Source organism: Arachis ipaensis, chromosome B3 (genome assembly GCF_059453495.1).
Source record: "Arachis ipaensis isolate K30076 ecotype BB chromosome B3, ASM5945349v1, whole genome shotgun sequence".
NCBI lineage: Eukaryota > Viridiplantae > Streptophyta > Magnoliopsida > Fabales > Fabaceae > Arachis > Arachis ipaensis.
The window spans coordinates 38,337,843-38,359,147 of NC_142438.1; the positions used below are offsets into that span (position 1 = coordinate 38,337,843).

Sequence of the window (21,305 nt, forward strand, 5' to 3'; positions counted from 1 at the left end):
CTTATCACAAATGACCACTTTAGATGAAGAATGAGGACTTGCTGACAGATGATGGTTTAAGGTTGCCATAAGAGTACAGATTAAAAAATCCAAGTATTGGATGCCGAGGTTGTCAACAATCAATAAACAAGCTGTAAAGGTAAAAAGTAATGCATAAGAAATGAATAAAAGTTGAGCTTATACGGGTTTAATTTGGTCTAAGCAATAAGCAAGGATTTAACATGAAACAACACTTAATACTGCTTGCCAATACTCATATATATATAGTAGCCTAGAGATGCCTCTTTAGACATTAGAACATCCTATCATTTTTCCAATTCAAAATGACTAAGATAAAAAGCATTTGAATTCCAACCCACATGAACATGCCCAAGAAAATAATCTGTAATTTTTGGTTCACAAAATTTAATACAGTAGAGCATACATGTAATTTGAAGAACAGAGAACATGTTGAACAATATCATAGTTAAAAAAAATTTCATCTATAATTATAAATATCAGCAATATACCAAATAACATAATTAGCTCATAATCAAATTAAGAAAACAAACATAAAAGAAAAAATGAAAGTAAAAAAAAAGCAACATAATAGAATTGAAGAATAAGGGTTCAACAGTCAAATCTTAATTTAAGTCAAGGAATGTAAAAAAAAAAAGAATGCTCTTCAGAATAAGATTCTAGTACTCATAAATAACACAAGAGATATTATTCACATTATTTTTTAGGGTTAGGGTTTCTCTAAATCAATAATGGAGAAGAGATAGATAAAAATAGAACTAACAATTAAATCTTACTTGAAATATCAAAAGAACTAGGTATAATTGAACCCTTTTGAGTGGAAGAAGCCCTCCAAAGTAGATGAAATTTGGAAGAATGGGAGACACAGAGTTAAAGAAGAAGTTTATGGGTTTTTAAATACTAACGTATTCTCTCTCTCACAAGTATTACAAGATGATAGGATACTGTTTTATTTTTATTTGGTCAAAATAAAAATAAAAATAAATAAATAGGTAAATAAATAAATAAAAATAACTAAAAAAAGAGAGTACGACACTTACGAGTACTCCTATTTATATTCTAGTTAACATTTTAAAATAAGATACCTGTCAATACGTGTTTTTATTATTATATATATATATATATATATATATATATATATATATATAAAATAAAAATAATAATAAATTTAAAAGAATAAATAAATACATGCTTATATACATTGTTGGCGAGTTTAAGAGTTTAGATATGGAATCGAGTTGACTCGGACATAAACTCGATTTTGAGTAAACTCGGCTAGTATCGGTCAAATTCGGTCAAACTTGCAAGTCTAGGATCGAGTTAGTGAATTTGTTTTTTCTGCATTTTTGTTCAAAAAAAGCGTCAATTTGAAACCTAAAAAACACTTTTTCTATTAGGGTTACGATAACATTCCGAAAGAGTGAAAGAAAACTCAATCACAACTCACTCATCTGCGTCGTTTCTCTCAAGTCTCACTTCTCGATGTTTTGCCGTAGTCGCGTTCCCCGTCGAGCGGCCACTATTCGCCTGCGTCTGCTACCTCTGCTCTGATTTGCGCCATTGTCTTTGTAAATTTTACCTCTGTTGTACTTTGCTCTGTATTTCTTCACATCTCCACTATCTACAACTCCATCATGCTATCACCGTTCACGAGTTCGACTACTTCTTCTACAGTCCTATCTTTGTTCTAATTCACGCTGTCGTGAAGTCCATGACTCTTTGTCGCCGTCGTTTTGTGCTGCTGCTGCACCCTCACCACCACTGCCTGGTGCACCCTTTTATCGATCCGTTATTGCTGAGACTTTGCCCCTTCTTTGCTTCTGCATCCTCTATTTTTTATGTCTTTCCCCTTTTTTGAGCCTTTGCTTCTTGATTTAGTTTTTTTTCTTTTTAAATTTTATTGCTTCTAATTTTAGCCTATTGTTTATCGTTTATGTTAGATGGCCAGATGGTTCATCCATTCATGGCTGTTAGTAATTAATTATTTAGATTAGAGTTAATTATATGTCGTAAACAGATTGTTAAAGTTATATTGAATGTTGAATTGTCAAATGTTTATTATTTTAGTTATGTAGTGTTAAAGATTTATAATTTTTTTTTACTTTCAGTATTGCAGCTTTGATAAATTACAGTGTTAGTATAATTTATAATTTGATTAATTTTTAGGTTTCTAATTTGATTATTTGATATTGTTCAATGTTCAATTAAAGATTTAGTATTACAGATTTAGAATTTTTAATTTTGTCTGTTCTATATTGTATTTGTATAAGAATAATTGTAGAGGATTTGAATGTGTATTTTAAAGTATTTATTATAATGTGTGCTACTATTTTAATTTATTATATATTTTAATATTGATATTATTAATTTTGAAGGGTTAGAATTGAGTAAATATACATTATGTATGATATATGTATATATAAAAACTTTATAACATGTGAACTCGTACGAGTCTACGAGTTAACTCGCGAATCGAGTCTAGGTCAGCTCCACGAGTTTACTTAGACTCGCGAGTTTGACAACCTTGCTTATATATACTTCTTTTATTACTATAACCAACAAGATTTTTTCACTTTTAATAACTATATGACTTCAAGTAAAAAATCTTGGCTGGCATTATGTTAGACAAAAAAATTATTTTTATAAAAAATTATGAAAAAGAAATAATTATTTATATAGTGATGTTTTTGTACATAATATTTATGTTTATTTTAATTAAATTAGGTCATTTGACAGTTTGGTCATTTATTTTGATTTTTTGAATTGGCATCAAATGAGGAGTGCGAGAACAGTTACGGATGCCATTCAAATTTCCACTTGGTAACTGTCAGTTGACATTAGGTTAGTCTATAAATAAAACTTTAGGTACATTTTGTAGAGAGTTCAGTTCTTTTGGAAAACACTTAGAAATCCAAAACACTCTCAGCCCCTTGACATTATAGAGTAAAATTGGGAATCTTAAGTAATTTCTCTGAACTCAAACACTTGTAATTTGTTTTTTTTTTTCAGTTTTTATTAATAAAATTTCTCTACTTTTACTTGTTCATCTATTTTACGTTTATGTTTCTTCTTCATCTTCTCTTTAATTTCTTATTTTTTTTAATTTCTGCAATTTACTTTGCCTCCGGCACCTCGCATTTCTTCGTTTATTTGTTACTTTCAATCCGTTTTAATTCTTATACGATACAATTGCGAGTACCCACATTTTCTTTTAAACATTAACAAAATTTGAGTAAAACACTATATTTGTATGAATTTTTTTCATTTTTTTTCGTTTTTATTGTACTTCTTTCTATACTTTATTTTTGTTTTTAGAGTAAAGTATCATTTATGTCCCCAACGTTTGGGGTAAGTCTCAAACCTATCCCTAACGTTTTAAACGTCCTATTTGTATCCCAAATGTTTCTAAATCGAATCAATGTTGTCCTACCGTCAAAATGATTAACATTTCGTTAACGACGTTGCATACGTGGACGTTATGATACACGGTGGCAGGGCGTTTGTTGTTACTGTTATTGAATTTAAAAAAAAACATATATGTGAAGAGAGGGTCCTCTTCGAAACCCTAATCCCCAAATCTTTGCTTCTCGTTGCTGCTGCACTATCTCTCAAGGGCGATTTTCTCTGCGTGAAAAAAGATGGAGCATGAAGCATGCCAATCTGAAGCAACGCAAGGCAGCAAGCAAGCCACACAAAATAGAAACCAAGCACGTCGAAGGAGGACAACTTGCTACTGTGGGGAACGGCCTGTGCTTGCCACGTCGTCGACAGTAGAAAATCTTGGGCGGAGGTTATGGGGTTGCGTTAACTTCGGGGTGAGGTTTAGCCATGTGTTTATTTGTTGTTGAGTTATATGTTTTGATCATCTGTGAGGTTGACTCGGCTATCTCATGTTTCGTCTAGGTTGGAGAAGAATGCGGCTATTTTGTATGGGCAGAACCAGAGGAAGATCCCTCACAAGTTTCAAGGTTAAGAATGAAGGTCAGAAATTTGAAGGGCAAATTGGATATGGTTGAGTTCAGGTTCATGGTTGCAGTGGGAGTTACTTTAGTTGGATGGACACTTGCACTGATATTGGTTTTTGAAAAAACAACCACAACCAAATTTGGGAGACTTTCACTAGAATGATGTTGCTAGAAATGATGAGGTTTAGGAGAAAATTGTTAGATACCTAAATTGTGCTTTGTATTTTGGCTTAGAAATAGAAGTGATGTTGAACTAGTTGCTGTTTTGTTGAACTCAATGATATTGTAATGCAATGATGTTTTGTTGAGTTAAGGTTCATGAAAGGCTGGTTTGTGCATGTGTAATTAAATGCAATGATAGATTGTGCAGATGCAATGTTATTTTAGTGAACTCATCCGAATTGTGAAAATGAGTTGAATGAAAAGAAGTGTTACATTTTGCAATCTATTTAAATCAAGCAAGTCATTAGCATGACAACAATCATTTCTGTAACATATTACTTAATCATTAACCATAACATTGTCATTGGCTACACCACAACAGAGTCACAGCAAAATAACAAAACAAGAGCAACACATTTTGCTCCACAAAAAAGGTTTGAGATAACAAACTATAGTCTTAAAAGTAGTTGCAGACATTATAATATACTAATCAGAAATCCTTTACTCAAATATAAAGTTTCCAGAAAACATAAAATAGCACACATCATAGTTGTCACATCTTTTCCCATGCTTTGGGAGGTGTCCTAGCCATGACCTTCAGTTGGAATTTGCTGATGTTCTTCGATGGGATTGGCAGCACCCTGAGATTTTTGTTGGACGGGGTCAACTTAGCCTTTTTTGAAGTAGCCTGAGAGTGTTGGAAACTCACATCATTGGCAGATGATTTTCTCTTTGGCCTTGAGATTGTGGTCTTCTTTGAAGCAGGTTAGGATTGCTTAGAAGCCTGGCTGGAGATAGTGCTAGAGATAGTGCTAGAGATGGTGCTAGAGATGATTCTTGAAGCTCTTGTGGATCCAGCAACTTTGTTTGCCTAGTAAATAGCCACAATACCACAATCTCACATCATAATCTTTAAATGCAATAAATAAAAATGAAGCATGAACCAGCACAAAACCAAGTAGAGTGCTTACCGACACAGTTGTAGCTACTTTGCACTTCTTTGGACAGGTCCATTTGTTGTGACCTCTAGCAAAACAATAGGAGCACTTTTGATTCTGCCCTTCGCGAGACACTCCTCCCCTAGTTGGGTTCTCATCTGCAGCTTTATTACGTTTCAGTTTAGGCCTTCCAATGGATTTTCTGTAAATTGGTGGTAAAACGTCATCAAACTGTGTCTTCTCCTACAGGTTGGGCCCATTCAAGGGATATACCACATGTTGGTAGCACTCAGAATAAGTTGCTTTCTTGTAACAGATTGCAACAAAGTTGTTCACATTGAAGCACATCTTCCTAATGCAGGTCATTACATGAGCACAGGGGATTCCGGACAGCTGAAACTTCCTGCACGAACACTTGTGATTCTTCAAATCAACAACGAACTTCTCTTTGCCTCCATGGATACTAGTTACCTCATATTTGTCACGACCAGCATACGTGCTGACCCACTTACCACTTGCATTAGCTTGTTTTTCAACCTTAATCCTGATACGGGGCAACACCTCTCTTGGGTATTCAATTATCCGATCCCTATTATCAGCCCAACGCCTCATTATGTATACTCTGATGTCTTTAAGCATGCTGACTATTGGTTTCTCTCTGGCATCCACAATCACAGAGTTAAATACTTCACACATATTGTTTACCAAGGTATCACACTTAGACCAAGTCCCAAACTTGTGCCGGCACCAATATTTGGTTGGTATCTCCATCAGGTGGTTGTAGGCTCCATTATCAACATTTTGGATTTCAGTCATCCTCCTATCACACTCTTGTAAATAAGTAGCCTTTGCAGCATTCCACATCATCAGTTTTAGTTGCAGCCCTGGGAATCTCTTCCTGAAATTGCTGTAAAGATGTCTAACATAGAATCTATGATCCACTCCGGGAATGAGCTCATCGAAGGTTGGAACTAAACCCTAAACCCACCAGGCATAGTTAATGTAGTAATTAAATCAGTATGATATTTGATAGGCATAATTAAATCAGTTAATGCAGTAATTCAAACACTAACTCATTACAATTCAAACATTAACTCATACACTACAAACACTAGCTCATACAATTCAAACACCAGTATAACTAGGGCAGCAAGACTAACACTAACACTAGGTTCAATAAAGTAGCTTTCGATTGAGATAAGTTTACAAATAAGTACCTTCTGTTGGTCAGACATGAAGGTGCAGCTCCTTATCTTCTCATAGCCAAATTCATCACACAGATTGGTAAGAAACCAGGTCCATGTGTCCTTCGTCTCTGCTTCAACCACTGCATAGGCTATTGGCAATATCTGGTCGTTCGGGTCCCAGCCAATAGCCGTGAGAAGTTGATCTCCATATGGTGTCTTGATGAAGCACCCGTCAAGGCAAATTATTGGTCTGCAAACCATAAAACTCTTCTTGCAAGCATCAACGCACACATAGAGTCTTTGAAACTTTGGCCTTAGATCCACACCAGGTTTTGGTCTCTCAGAAGCAAACTCAGGTGGTCTCTCCACTTGCAACTTCACTGTAGAACCCGGGTTAGACCTCAGTAATTCATGACAGTAGTCATAGAGTCTCCGATATTGCTCTATGTACGTTCCTTGTAACTCATCAAGTGCAAACTGTTTAACCCGGGCAGCTTTAGACTTAGTCAGCTCTACATTCCACTTGCTGTATGCTTTCTTCATTAGTGTGGAGAGCTTTATCTTTGGATTCTCAGCAATATTTTTTATAAACACCTTGCTCAACCATTTTGCATGCATAATCCCAATTTTCAACTCTCTAGAACAACTATGCTTGTTGTGGCAGCGGGTTAATTGCCATGTTTGCTCATTCTTCATCTTCCCACAGTATGCAAACCAGTTGCAACCCTCCATGCAAGTAACCTTCACTCTCCGAAGGTCAACCTTATCAAACCTCAAACCCCTGCCAGTATGTACAGCATAGGCAGTAGCACAATCCTTAAACTCCTCTCTTGATACATAAAGAGTTCCAACCTCCCACTTGTACTCACTCATGTCCTTTAGCTGCTTGTGCAACGGATACTTCTTGAAAACATTATTATCATCCTCATCATCATCATCAATAATAGGCATATCCAGAAAATCTTCAGATTCATATCCTTCTTCCTCATCCCCTAAACCTGCAGCAATCTTCTCCTTACCTTTGTCATTGTCACTTATACTCTCTTTTGCTGCATCTGTTTGGGTTTCAGTTGTGCCAGCCTCGAATCTATCCCCTACCCTGATGTTGACATCTACTAACCCCTCAGCCCCTTCCTTGTCATCATCACCGTCACCAAACACAACCTCAACAGCACTATCTTCTGAGCAATAACCATTTCTGGAATCAAAACTCCATGAATCACTACTATCATCTTCACCACCCTTGGGAGTATAGTCCTCGTCCTCACTGCCATTACTACCCTCTTCTTCCTCATCTGATTCATCTTTTTCATCTTTCTCAGCCATAATTTCTTCCTCCTCATTTGGGCCAAAATTTATCTCTACTTGTCCAACTGCATAGGCCTGAAATGTTACCATTGGGCCTGGCCCATTAGATCCACCAGCCTTCTCTTACATGGTAGTTTCAGTACTCCCTAACATGTGTACATCCTCAACCTCTTCATGGATATCACTAGTTTTATGAACTACATACAGCTCCACCATATCCTCCCTAACCCCAATGTTAGCCATATCCATTGCATGTTTGTCGGTTCATAGCATCCTTAAGCCTTCTTCTATATTCTGATCCTGTGATTTGTACTACATTGCTGTAATATCTTTTTTCAAATACCTTTGTCTACTCACTATGTCATAAACCTCAATCAGGCTCCACTCATCTTCATTGCAATAGTCTATCACAGTTGTCTCCCCACCCAAATACTTCAAAGGCCCTCCTTGAAGTCCAAAGCTACCTTGGTGGTAAACTTTCACACTAAAATAACTCATCCTAAACAGCAAACCCTATTACATCAGGTCAACATAGTGAAACAAGTAAATTCGTAACTACAGAATGAGTCACCAAAAACAAGTAAATTCATGCCCTAACTAACATTCGCAACAAACATTTTTCTGGGAATACAAAAAATAAATAAACCCTAAAATGCAAACAATCTCCTATATGCCATTCGTTCTTCGTGGAACTACTCAGTAAAACCCCAAACAACAAAATTTCTCCCTCGTACATACCTTGTCGAACAAAACCACTCCGTTGCCAGACCAAAGGTGTGATCTTTCATGCAACACAACCAACAACGACCCGCCAACTACCTTGCAGCCCCTCCCTGCGATCAGGCTCGAAGAAGTGTCAAACGTGTGTGGTGAGGAGAACTAGACTGGACAACCTTGCGTACAGGTGCTCTGTTTCTTCAACGTTTCGTATTTGCTTCAGTGAATGGTATAATGGGCGCGAAGAGGCAGACGTGTCTGTGTTAACCTTTGGGCTTACTCACTCAGCGTCCACGTATGTAACGCCGTTAACGAAATGTTAATCATTTTAACGGTAGGACAACATTGATTCGATTTAGAAATGTTTGGGATACAAATAGAACGTTTAAAATGTTAGGGACAGGTTTGAGACTTACCCCAAACAATGGGGACATAAATGATACTTTACTCTTGTTTTTATTATATACTAATTATAAGTAACAAAAGAGTCATGAATAATAAAAATTTATAGTCCAGAATGATACTAAATTAAAGAATACTAACGGTACTTAAAAAATTATAGAATATTTTTTTTGTTTGACATTATAAAATGTAGAGAAAATAACAAATAGGTCCCTGACCTTTTGCCCCGCGGACATTTTCGTCTCTGACCATTGAAAAATACTTTTAAGTCCTTGACCTTCACAAAACTTGGACGGATCAGTCCCTCCGTCCAAATGCCTCCGTCGGGGACTGATCCGTCCAAATGCCTCCGTCAGGGACTGATCTGTCCAAGTTTTATGAAGGTCATGGACTTAAAAGTATTTTTCAATGGTTAGGGACGAAAATGTTCGCGGAACAAAAGGTCAGGGACCTATTTGTCCTTTTCTCTAAAATGTATAGTACTCCTTTTAGTGTTTTTATGTATTAAAATATATTTTGTCAACTTTTATATGTTCCTTTAATTTAGTAAGTAAATATTAATTTTATTATAAAATGAATTAATAAGATTTATTCAAATATTTAAAGTAAAATGATAGGGTAATATAAAAAAATGATTTAAATTGATGTTTTTTTTAGTAATTTTTTTATTTAAAAATGATTTTGAGTAATATAATCCAAACAATATTTATTTTATTATAATCTATTTTGATATAAAGATTGCCAAACATAAATCACGTTAACACAAACTTACTTTTAATCAAAATCAAGTTTGCAAAAATCAATTTTATTGCAATCCAAATACACACTAAAAAGTTGTCAAACATAAAAATAGAAAACAGACTTCTCTCTTCTCCAACGTGAATTCCAAACACACCTTTAACCCTATCCAGCCCCAACACCCACCCAACCCGAAACCCTATCCATCCCCAACACCCACCCAGCCCGAAACCAGATCCACTACTGAATCTACCTTTCAAAAAAGTCCAGCCAACCCATAACCACAAATAGAATTCCTTCTCGTAAAAATTGCCAAGCCGAGCCATAATTGGAGGGTATAAGTGCCGCTGTCACTAAGCCTCAACCTGCATCGACAGGAATATCCCACATGGGACACGCGTCGCCATATCTCCAAAAGCAAAGGAATCTATTCTTAATATACAAAAGTAGATACATAAGTTTATCCATATTACTTTTAAGACATCTTTCTTCTTCTACTAATGTCATGTCAGCAACATCGCTTACTTGGCAAAATTTTAGAATCAACTACTCAATTTTTGCCAAATCATCTATTATTTCCAAATCAGCAAAAAAAAAACAAAATATACAAAAAACAATACAATAATTACCAACGACAATAATTAGAAATTAATAGCGTCAAGCGTCTAACCAAATTTGTAACTTACAAAGACATTAAATTCATATTTCTATATTTATTATATCTTACCGTTGTAAACAATACAATAAACTTATAATTCTAATAATTAATTTATTAATTTCTATAAATAACTCATTCAATGTAATAAACATCCATATTACAAATGTCATAATAATATTATTAATCATAATAAATTTTACGGAAAAGCTTTGCATCCATGTATTTTTTACATGGTTGTTAACCAAGAAATTTTCTCCACACGCGTTCTCCACCCCTCACTTGTTTGTTATACACGCGCTACATATAACATGCTGCAACTTAAAGCTTTGCTCAACGTAAACCTTCTGCTGCAACATAAACCTCCTCCTCCTCCTTCTTCTTCTACTTCTTCTTCTTCTCTGCTCGCATTCTTCCTTATTGATCTGCATTGCCTTCGTTGTTCTCCTCTGGTCGCGTTTATCTTCTCGTTTTCTTATTTCGATTTGGTTACGTTTCATTTATCTTCTTCCTATTCTTCTTTCTTTTTTTCTTCGATCTGCACTTCTGAATCGAAACAATAAATAACTCAACTTCAAATCAGTTGAATGGAGAGCGATTTGGATTACTCTTATGAAACGAATCAAACTGACAAAGTTTGGATTATTCAATTTTGAATCGAATTGAATGGAATGCAATTGCTAATTTGAATTGAATTAAATGGACGGAGGTGTACTGAATTGAACTGAATTGAATTGATAATATGTAAATTGTAGGCAGAGTTATTTGAATTTGATTTTATATAATGGATTATGTTTCGTTCATTCAGTACTATACAATTGTTTCACCATGAGTACTGTATTTGGTTCACCATGAGTATTGTGTTTGGTTCACCATGAGTACTGTGTTTGGTTCATTCTGCAGAAAGCTGTTTGAATTTGATTTTATATAATGGATTATGTTTCGTTCACTCAATACTATACAATTGTTTCACCATGAGTACTATGTTCGGTTCACCATGAGTACTGTGTTCGGTTCACCATGAGTACTATATTCGGTTCATTCTCCACTATTCAAAACTCTTCTTCCTCACCTTCTACTGCTTCTTCACCAGAGAGAGAAGGAGGAAAATACAAAAAAAAATACAGCAACAGCAACAACAAAAAGAATGACGATAAGGAGAAAACACGTGAAGAAGAAGGAACGCGAAAAAATAGGAGAAGGAGGAGGAGGAGGAACGCGAAGAAGAAGAAGACGCTCCGTGCGTAAACGAGCGTGAGAAGAAGAAGAAGAAGAAGAAGAAGAAGAAGAAGAGAAGAAGAAGAAGCGTGATGGAGAAGAGAAGAAGCATTGGGCAAAAGCGATTTCTTGTGTATTGGGCACGTGTATTTTACGTTTCATTTAATGGTATTGGATTTTTTTGGTGTTGGGCCAACTTGGTTACATGGATGTGTAGCATCCCTGTAAATTTTACGTTATAAATATTCAAATTCCATACTATTTGAACTACTTATATAAATCTCTTATGACTATTCCTTCAAATAACATCAAATTTAACACAAAAAATTTATTTTCGAACTACACACTATCTCAAACTTACTCAATGGAGATAATTATGTTGAATGTGAAAAGTGTAAGAAGAAAGCATATGAAAAAGGAGATAACTACATTTGTCGCATATGTAATCAAACACCACACTATCCAACAATAAGGTAATTCTATATATTTTTCATAATCCCATCTATCAAATTATTAGTTACTAACTCAATACTTATTTTAGGTTCAAAATTCAATTAAAGGTTTCAGATTAAAGTGGTACAACAATTTTTGTACTATTTGATGGCGAAGCAAAAAATTATTGGGTACAACTGATTCAAATCTAATGGCACTCCAGAAAAGTAATGACATTGAAACACCACCCCAATTAAAAAATTTGTACAACCTCACTTATATTTGAAGTCAATGTAAATGATTTTAATCTTAAAGAAAGTTCTAAACAATACACTCTTACTAAGACATTTGTTACAACAAAAAACACTGAATCTCAACACTCATTACAACAAATAAAATAGGTAATACTAAAAAAAATCACTTATTTTAGTTATTTTAAACATCATTTTTGTTTCTAATTTAAATTATTCATTGATTATAGGAACTAACTTCGCCAACACTAATATCATTAGATGAAGATCACATACCCATCAAGAGATTAAGAAGAAAGAAAACTATACAAATTCAAGACACATATTCGGAAGAAGAACATACTTGCAAAGATGGAACAAACAACACAATAAAAAGTGCATATAACTCAACAATTCATAAAGAACATGTCTTCACAAGAACCTATACACAAAGAAAAAAGTAACAACTCTAACAACAACCAATACAAAAAAAAGGAGGAAAGTAACAACTCTAACAACAACCAATACAAAAAAAAAGAGGACGAGCGCCACATAAGAAGACTAAGTTCATCAACTAAAACAAATACAAAAATCAAACCACCAAATAAAAATGTTATTTTATACATACAACTCTAATATCCAAATCTTTTGTATTACAAATTATTTTAAATAAAATACTTTTTAAATTTAACTTTAGTTTACACATTTAATTTAATTCTACAAAATATAATAATTTTTAATATTTATTATATACTATCATTAATTTACCGCCCCGCGCATCGCGCGAGTCTCATTCTAGTCTCTATAAAACATCTGTACCATAATGTGCACCTAACTACTAAACTTGAAAATTGAAAATAAAAATAAATCCGTTTCTTCTCTTGTTTTTCCCCGAGCTCAATGGGAAGAGAGGGAAAAAAATCCTCTCTGAGCACATGTAGTTCAATCTAAGGATATATCACTGCTCTAAAGTCTATTACTAGCAACGCTACAACCGCCACTATATTTCATTGCATCAATATATTGTAATACAATAAAACATGACTGTCATATGTACAATATATTCGATGTCCATTTGAATATTGACAATTTGTTATCATCCCATCTGACAACTGAACTGCGAGAATGGACTCTATACCCATTAGTGTCCGCGTGGAAGATCAATGTTTTTGTCTCCAATCAGGGATTCCTCTGAGCCATGGCTGAAAGGAAGGAAAATAGTAGTTAGTGAAAATCCATCTATACAAAAGCCTTGACAACGAATTTAGCAGCGGGTAAATACCTTAGATGGCTCAAAGCTGACATTCGATAAAGACAGGTGAAGACTAATACATGCAATCCAATGGTGTAAAAGAATGCAAAAGTCCGGGCATACCTGCCAGACAATTATTTATCAACTAACCCACATAAACAATCATGAAAATCAATGGCACATCTTGATGATACTCCATTCATTTTGAAGAACTATATCAAGTAGGATGCATTGCATAAAGTAACAATGACAAAACAGATTAAGAGATAATTTAAACAGGAGAAACAGAAACATCGTAGTGTGCCTGAAATTAGGCAGGAACATACTTGTTACCAAGAAGAAAGCGTCCACTGCTGAGTGTAATTCTGTCCCTGAATCCCAGCTCCTTGTATCTTTGATCCCTTTCCTATTTACATGCAGAAGATTGATATATCAGCTTGTTGCTAGAATATAATAAAATTTCATTGAAAAGAAGTAAAATATACCGAGAATTGAGACTATAGAAAATGGTGACCTGGGCTTGATGACTAGACATGATATCATTTTCCAACCTAACTAACATACAGTTCTGAAGACAAAGTTACTTTTCAAATCATCTAAAATCGGAGTTTTGATAAAAGTTACTTCTGATATGTGACACTAAATAGTAAATGCAAACTTAAAATTATTCGTAATGATGGGAAAAAGTAATTGATTCCCGAGCAAGAATCAGTAATGCTTCACTTAAGAGATGTAAAGGAAATGGCATACTCTTTTTGAGAATGCAGCAAAGGGATTTATATCATCCTCGTATATCTTCCTGTATTTAGATTCAACATCTGAAGTGAAACCACTTTCAAGGTCTTCTGCATACTGAACGAAAAATCACATACTAATCAGAAGTTCAGGGTAAGCACTCAGTTGTAAAGCGGGAAAAAAGAGAGAGAGCAGGTGTTGGGGTGGAGAGAGAAATTTACAAAACCTTCTTAGAACCCCTGGAAACCACTTTCTCAGTATTGTAATCATGAACATAACGAATCTTCCCATATAATTTGACATTATCTGCTTTCGTCTTTTCCAGCTCCACCATTAATGCCCCAATCTTCTCCTTCAACTGCCTTATTTCCTATCAAATGTGAAAGATTCACCAAGTTGACGTAACATTATAATCCAAATGTAGATGAGACATATTGTAAAATAACGGCGTAACATCATAATCTAAATCTGGATGAAATATAATGTGAAATAATGAGGAGTAGAAAGACATGAATCTCTATTAGTTATGAGTATACCTCTTCTGTCTCTCGTAAGCGTGCTCTAAATCGATCTCTTTGATTACAGATCACTTTAAGCATTGTGTTCTGATCTTGGTCTACGGATACATGTCTTTGATCTGAACTCTGATGCAGCAGAAGCAAATATAAGAAATCTTAAAAGTCTTGAACACAAATCCAACATAACGCAAGGGGAGGGAAGTGCAAAATCACTGGCTATAAAATTGTTGAATACAAAAGTAACTACTTAGCCTTGTCTACTAAGTAGGTCAAAGAATAACACTTGAGATTTCATCCGTTTCAAGCCCCCATTATTTTGAATGATAGATCAGACATGCTTGTGTCTCTTACTAAGATGCATTCTGTATACTCTATTTTACTTCTCCTAATATGAACATCATGTGGTTCCAAAGTTTTTTTCCATAGCTCATTAATATGAACTAGTTAGTCTTCCTAAGAAGAAAATTGTCAATGCTGCCAAAGATCATTATTTAGAAGTAAAAGTAGTAGGCTTCCCCACAAGAGAATTGCAGTGTTAACCCAACAATAGAATATGTTAACAGTTGTTGAAATCATGATATTTTAATTCCATTGATGAATGCTCTTCAGAAATTTAAGGCAAATGCAATAAGAATAGAAAACTGTAAACAGGAATTCACCTCAGACACCTCCCCCCGTCCAGCCTCTGATAGATCCCAATCATCGAGGAAAGTTCCTTTATGATATTTTGGATTGGAACTATAACCCTGTACCAACAGAACAGCTAGTTATAAAAAGCAGAAAAGAGAAAAGAGACAAAATGAAGCGGTTCAATTTCTATTATTGTGGTCAATATAGCAAAGGAGGTTTTAAAATTTTAATTGCAATTGTTCCAAACCTTCGAAATATCATCTTCCAACTTCTGTATCAGTTTTTGTTGTTCATTAATCTTTTCCGTAAATTCTTTTATCTTCTCTTGTGCCGTCTCTAGTGAAGATGATTTCTCTGAAAGTTTGACCTGAAAAGAGTATATAATGTAATCTAACATTCGAAATGAATACATGGACAGCAATCACACCCACATATCATCTCGGAGAACAGTTTTGTAAAGCAAATGAAATGTTGCCGATCCCATTAACGTGGACAAGGTACAAAATATAATGGTTCTAGCTTTCCCGGAAATTACACCCAAAAAAGTCCATATTATGACAGTTCATTGACTCTTTGACTAACATCAGTTTCTAGATGGGATTGGATGTCATGTAAAAAAAAAAAGTGATATTCATACCTTCAACTGTGTTAGCTCATGTTCCATTTTACGGTTCTTATCAAGAAGAAGAGATTCCATCTTGCTCATCTCCTCCCCACTGGTAGCCACTTCCCAGTCTTCAGCCTCAATTGAATTATAACCCACTGCCTGAATGTGTATGCCCATATTAGTCATATAGATAGTGCAAAGCTAGGTATCCAAAATGAGAGGTTACATAAAAGGCCATTAGAAAGAACAATAAAACCACCTGCAAAATCTTCACTTTCTTACGCAAATCATCAACCATCTTTTCTGTTGGCCTTGCCTGAAGATCTCTCTTCATTGCCTCCAGAGTAGCTTCCTGTATAAATAAAAGAGACCATCATGCATCCCACAAAGGAATAGCGTGACCTTGCATTTAGGTAACTCAAGGGCAATGATTTCTCATCACCTTAGAAGAAAAGTGCATACTGATGAGTGAGCTTCAACTTGTTAAAATATCAGATTAGTGTAATCTTTATAATTTTTAGCATAATAAACATCACCTTTTCGTTGAGCATTGCAGTAAATTTCTTTATGTCATTCATGTGCTCTTCTCGTTCTTTTGACAAGGTTGTTTCAATATTGTGTAGCTCCATGTTCAATTCAGATATTAACTTCTCTTTGGCAATTAAAGAGTTTTCAAGTGCACTATTTGAGTCCAAATTATCTCTGCAACAACAACCAAGAGTAATTTGAAGGCCACAAGACAATGAAAATGAAACAGGAAGCAAAATGGAATGATATGAGAAGACTGGCATTATATCATCATGTAAGTGTCCATATTTTGTAGGAAACAAGTTGACCATCTTTTGTACCTTAATAAAATTTTGAATTGAAAGGGTGTTGGATTGATGGATAGTATTGGCTAAAAACAATTTTGTTTAACTCCAAAACAGGAAAAGGTTTCTTTCTGAACAATTTGGATGCTGTAATCTGCACTATTCATTTCACAAGTTGCTTGCTTGTTTACTTTGGGTCATCGGGTGCCAGAATATCATTTATCTGAAAAGACAAGGACTGAAATATTTCTATACCTATTCCTCATTTCTGTATTTTCATTTGCTGTTTGTAACTGGGATCGGAGAACCCCCTACACAGACATAGACGGATCATGGATTAGACACATCAATGAAGTTTGTGACACATGAACACCAAAAAATGACATTTGATTTCCAAATAAAGCTTGTGAATTGCACCTTCTCTCTCTCTAAACTAAAAAGCATTGTTTGTGCTCGGTCAACCTCATCCATGAGGAGATTAACCTCTGATTGCTTAGCTGCCCTCTCTTCCTCTAAAAATTTCAAGAACACAAAAGGTCAGTTCATTCAACATAGAATAATCCTTGAAGTATCATGTTAGGGACTTGGGTATTATGGGGTGCTCAAAGTTCTACATCGGGTAGTATGGGATGCTTGATGTTGTATATAAGGAGAGTGGTTCTTCCCCCTTATCAGCTAGCTTTTAAGGTGTGGTTTCCCACTTTCCTTAGATACTTAACAATGGTATCAAATCCAGGTTGTTGGTGCCATGGAAAGGGCTACCTATAGGCTGGAATAAGGTGAATACCAAATACTGATAGCCGGCACCAAAGTGGCTACCGTTGGGTCAGTGTCGATAGAGTGAAGCCGCTGTGGACGTCGGCTCTCAGGGGCGGTGTATATGGGATGCTTGATGTTATATATAAGGAGAGTGGTTCTTCCCCCTTATCAGCCAGCTTTTAAGGTATGGTTTCCTACTTTCCTTAGATACTTAACATATCACAATTTCAACAAGCAAAGAGATAGACAAATGTGCTGATATTAGATTATAATAACAGAATAATGGTAAGTTACAGATTTTTAAATAATTAGTGTATGACCAGAATTGATGAATTGATGACAACTAGTTGATTACCAGATTGAGCACGGAGTTCAAACAGCTGATTTTGGGCAAGTTCATGTAGTTTCTGCATATTGGAAACACTTTCTTTAGCACTCTGCAGCTGATCTTGCAATAACTGTTCCCTGTATACAAGAATCATTAATCTAAGTAAGCAATAACAAGATAGAGAAAGAATGCCTCCAATTCAAAAGGAGCAGTCAAAGTTCAGAGCAGGAAGGCCAAACAAATGTCATATCAACATGCAGCATTCTCATGTATTAAACTAAACAAACAAACAATTTCTGGCAGAAAACCAGAAGTTACCTTTCTTTTAAAACTTCTAATGTTTTCTGGTTCTCTTCCGCTAGACTGCGTTGCTTGATCTCCACAATTTCTTTTACTTTCTCTTCCATCTGACACACCAAAATTTATAAGTTCAACACCAGGTGCTAATGTCCAAAAAGCAACAGAGACTATAAATGTTGCAACATATACACAAGAGCACGAGCATCAATAACCTGCTGCTCCAATTGCCGATTTCGCTCTTCAAGCCTTCGTATTGTGGCCTGCTGATTCTTCAAGTGAGTTGCCTCTGTTCTGAATTCCTCAAGCTCAACTTTCATTTTTCGGTTCTCAGATTCTAGCTCAGACAGTTTGAGATCTTGCTCCTGTGCAAATATATAGATGAATTTCCATAAACACTCAAATAGAAAATATTCAAGTATATGAATATGGATAACACGGATTTCATACGTATACAGTGCTAGCAAGCTTAGCCAGAAGTTCTTAGAAGCATTTCTAGAACTCACAGCAACTGATGCAATAGATGGGTAAGGATCAGGAGCTTCATAGATCTTTTGATAGATGTTAAGGAAAGCATTTTCTCCAAACTTTGCTCTCTTTGTAAGATTATCAACCTCTTCTTGGTAGCCCTTAAGCAATGTATTAAACAAACCCAATTTCTCCTCAGTTGGAGCTTTCTTAAAATCTGTATGCAGCATAATTTAAGATGCGTAAGACAATATTGTCTTTAGTAGGCACTAGGCCAGACAATAAATCATTGAAAAGAATAAAGTCATGATGAACATGACAGAAGGGGTATCATTTCACCTTAATGTCAAAATATCGGTTTAAACATGCATGATGCATACCTCTAGTGCTTTCCGCAAGCTTACGCCTATTTTTCTGACTGTTTTCCTGGTTTTCAGCAATACGAAGCCCTTGTTCATCCAAAATCGATTTCTCCTTTTCCAAGTCAAAATCTGCAACCCCCCTCCCCCAAAGAAAAAAAAGTTCAAGGTAAAATCATGGCACCCATAAGTTTTTGCATTGTGATTTTAGGTACAAATATAGTTTTGCATTAAAATAAGTAATTCAGACATTGCGGCATGATATCAAGAGATTAAGAATCCCGAAGGAAAGTTTAAAATAGCAACGGAAAACACAGAAAACTGTCGTGCTACCTTTACTGTGTTTCATGTTCTATAAAGTAATCTCAACCATGTCAATATTCTTTGGTAGCCTGATAAATGAGTAGCTGGTAACTACTACCTTTCTTTTTAATACCATCTCTGAATAAACAAAAGAACTGGAAGGGTGACAAAAGTAACATTCTAGAAAGGAAATTATTACTGTATGAAATTTGTTTGGAGCAATACTAGTATAAGAATTCAGTTCATATTGGAACTTCTTTTCACAGAATTAGTAAACCTCCTTTCATTTTGATTGTAATTTACTTTATTCCAGTGGCGGAGCCACGTTTGTGGGAAGGGGGGCAATGGCCCCTCCCAAACCTTTAATTTTTTAGTTTAGTTTCCTTTTAATTTTCAATTTTTCTCTCTTCTTAACTTATAGTTTTCATGTTCGTCCCTCCCAAAAAAATTTCTAGCTCCGCCCCTGCTTTATTCTAAAGTTAAAGTGTTCCAAACAATTGATGAAGACGATTAAGTCATTATCTCTTCATTTTTTTGTGAAATTACCAAGATTTACATGATGCAGAATTTTCCCACAAAGAACAAATAATATGGTGCATGGCATGAACAATTTAAAGATGAGTGCACTAGAATTCAATCAGGCTGGTTAGAGGTTCCAACTATTCAAATAAAAAATAGTGGAGACTCGCATATAGTTGTCTTCATGTGAAGTTCATAATTGAAAACTATTAGATAATTTGACATGTTTAACTAAATTGTCATCTAATAGTTTTCAACTATCAACTTCACATGAAGACAACTGCATGTGAGTTTCCACCATAAAAAGTATCAAAATGAGAGAAACGACGTCACTAACCTAAGTCGCTAACTCATGTTTGTGTGGATTGGACAATTTACAGTATACATCACAATTTCTTTTTTCTTTGCATAGCATGATGTAATTACTGATTGTGTCCATTTCCCATACCATCCCCACATGTCAATCTAGACCCTTCCACTAATCGTCATCACCACACATTTTTCTCCTTTAACCCGTTCCTTACACGTTCTTACATCTCAATGCACACTCAACAATTTGGTTCGGGGGAAAGGGGAGGATTAAAAAATTCCATTCCACATCAGGGCTTTTTCATACTTACAGCGTAAAGGTTCAAAATAAAAAATAGGTGTGTTTCTGAAGTACAACACCATCATAACTATGGACGTAATTAATATATATTAGTTCAGAAGTTAACGCTGTTGTTCAATTACGAATCGGTGTTTGGCATGCATAAATAGCATAGAAATGAGCGAATCAAAGTTCACTCAAAATGGTTAGTTCTACCTATTCAAACGAAAATTATGCATTAAGAAAATGATCAGAGCTAAGAACATGAAGTCATGACCCAGTTTAGTGTATAATTATTAGTCTGTTGTAGGCGATTAACATATAAAAGTATAAATTAACAATAAGAAAACAATCATGATGATAATTAAATAGATGAATTGAATGAAGAGCTGGAAAGTGGAATTGGAGCTGCAGAAAGAGGAATTGAATGAGTGAATATTAGGATACCTTTCCAGAAGGCGGAGACGACGGAGATTGGAGAGTTGGCTTTATTTCCTCTCTGAGATCCACCTTGCAGAGGTGCACCCTCCATTTCTAACTTCTCACTTCTTAGTCTTCGCACTTCTCTTTTCACCAAATTATCGATCAATCGAATCTGAAGTTGAATGATCCTAATTTATCTCTCACTGGACTGGTAGGAGCACGAGACTAATTATGGCGGTAAGCCGGTAGTGCACTCTGTATGGACATTCAATAGCCTCCCTCACTTTCTTAGTTTCTTCTCAATTGTATCTGTTGCCGAGGAAGAACGAACACTTAGAAATGGAATAGCAGTAGTAAGTAGTAACAAAAAGTGCAGTTGGAACTTGGAACCGAAATACGCAGTTCGGTGGGTTTGGTCGGTTCCGTTCGGTTTGTTTTATTTATTTATTTATTTTTTGAAAAAGTATACGGTACCAATATGCTATCTACTAACTTATTACCAACAATAATTAATTATTATATTTTAAACACATGTATAAAGAGACACATCTAGAAAATACATCTATAAAGACACTTTTATTAGACACATCCACAAAAATACTTCCATTAAATACCGTTATAAATCAGAATTGGCAGAAGTTGGCAAAAATGCTGTTGGTAACGTAGCGGGATTATTATTTGGTTTAAGGTTTAGGATTTGATTCGGTTTGCTTCTTCTTTTCTTTTTGGTGGCAAT

At 35.1% G+C, this 21,305-nt stretch overlaps 1 protein-coding gene and 1 pseudogene across 1 annotated transcript; both read right to left on the reverse strand.

Moving 5' to 3' along the window:
• Positions 1-5,326: 5,326 nt before the first annotated feature.
• LOC107632956 (uncharacterized) lies at positions 5,327-8,076 on the reverse strand (annotated as a pseudogene).
• Positions 8,077-12,961: 4,885 nt separating this feature from the next.
• On the reverse strand, positions 12,962-20,977 carry LOC107630320 (protein CASP). Its single transcript, XM_016333415.3, has 19 exons — positions 20,594-20,977; positions 18,757-18,867; positions 18,415-18,593; positions 18,124-18,273; positions 17,930-18,018; positions 17,639-17,748; positions 16,942-17,036; positions 16,780-16,835; positions 16,249-16,414; positions 15,972-16,064; positions 15,743-15,871; positions 15,353-15,472; positions 15,135-15,221; positions 14,494-14,601; positions 14,184-14,327; positions 13,973-14,074; positions 13,549-13,628; positions 13,253-13,345; positions 12,962-13,172 (listed from the first exon to the last, which is right to left on the reverse strand). Exons 1-19 carry the CDS (start codon positions 20,676-20,678, stop codon positions 13,112-13,114), a joined length of 2,058 nt encoding a protein of 685 aa, XP_016188901.1. The 5' UTR covers positions 20,679-20,977; the 3' UTR covers positions 12,962-13,111.
• Positions 20,978-21,305: the final 328 nt, after the last annotated feature.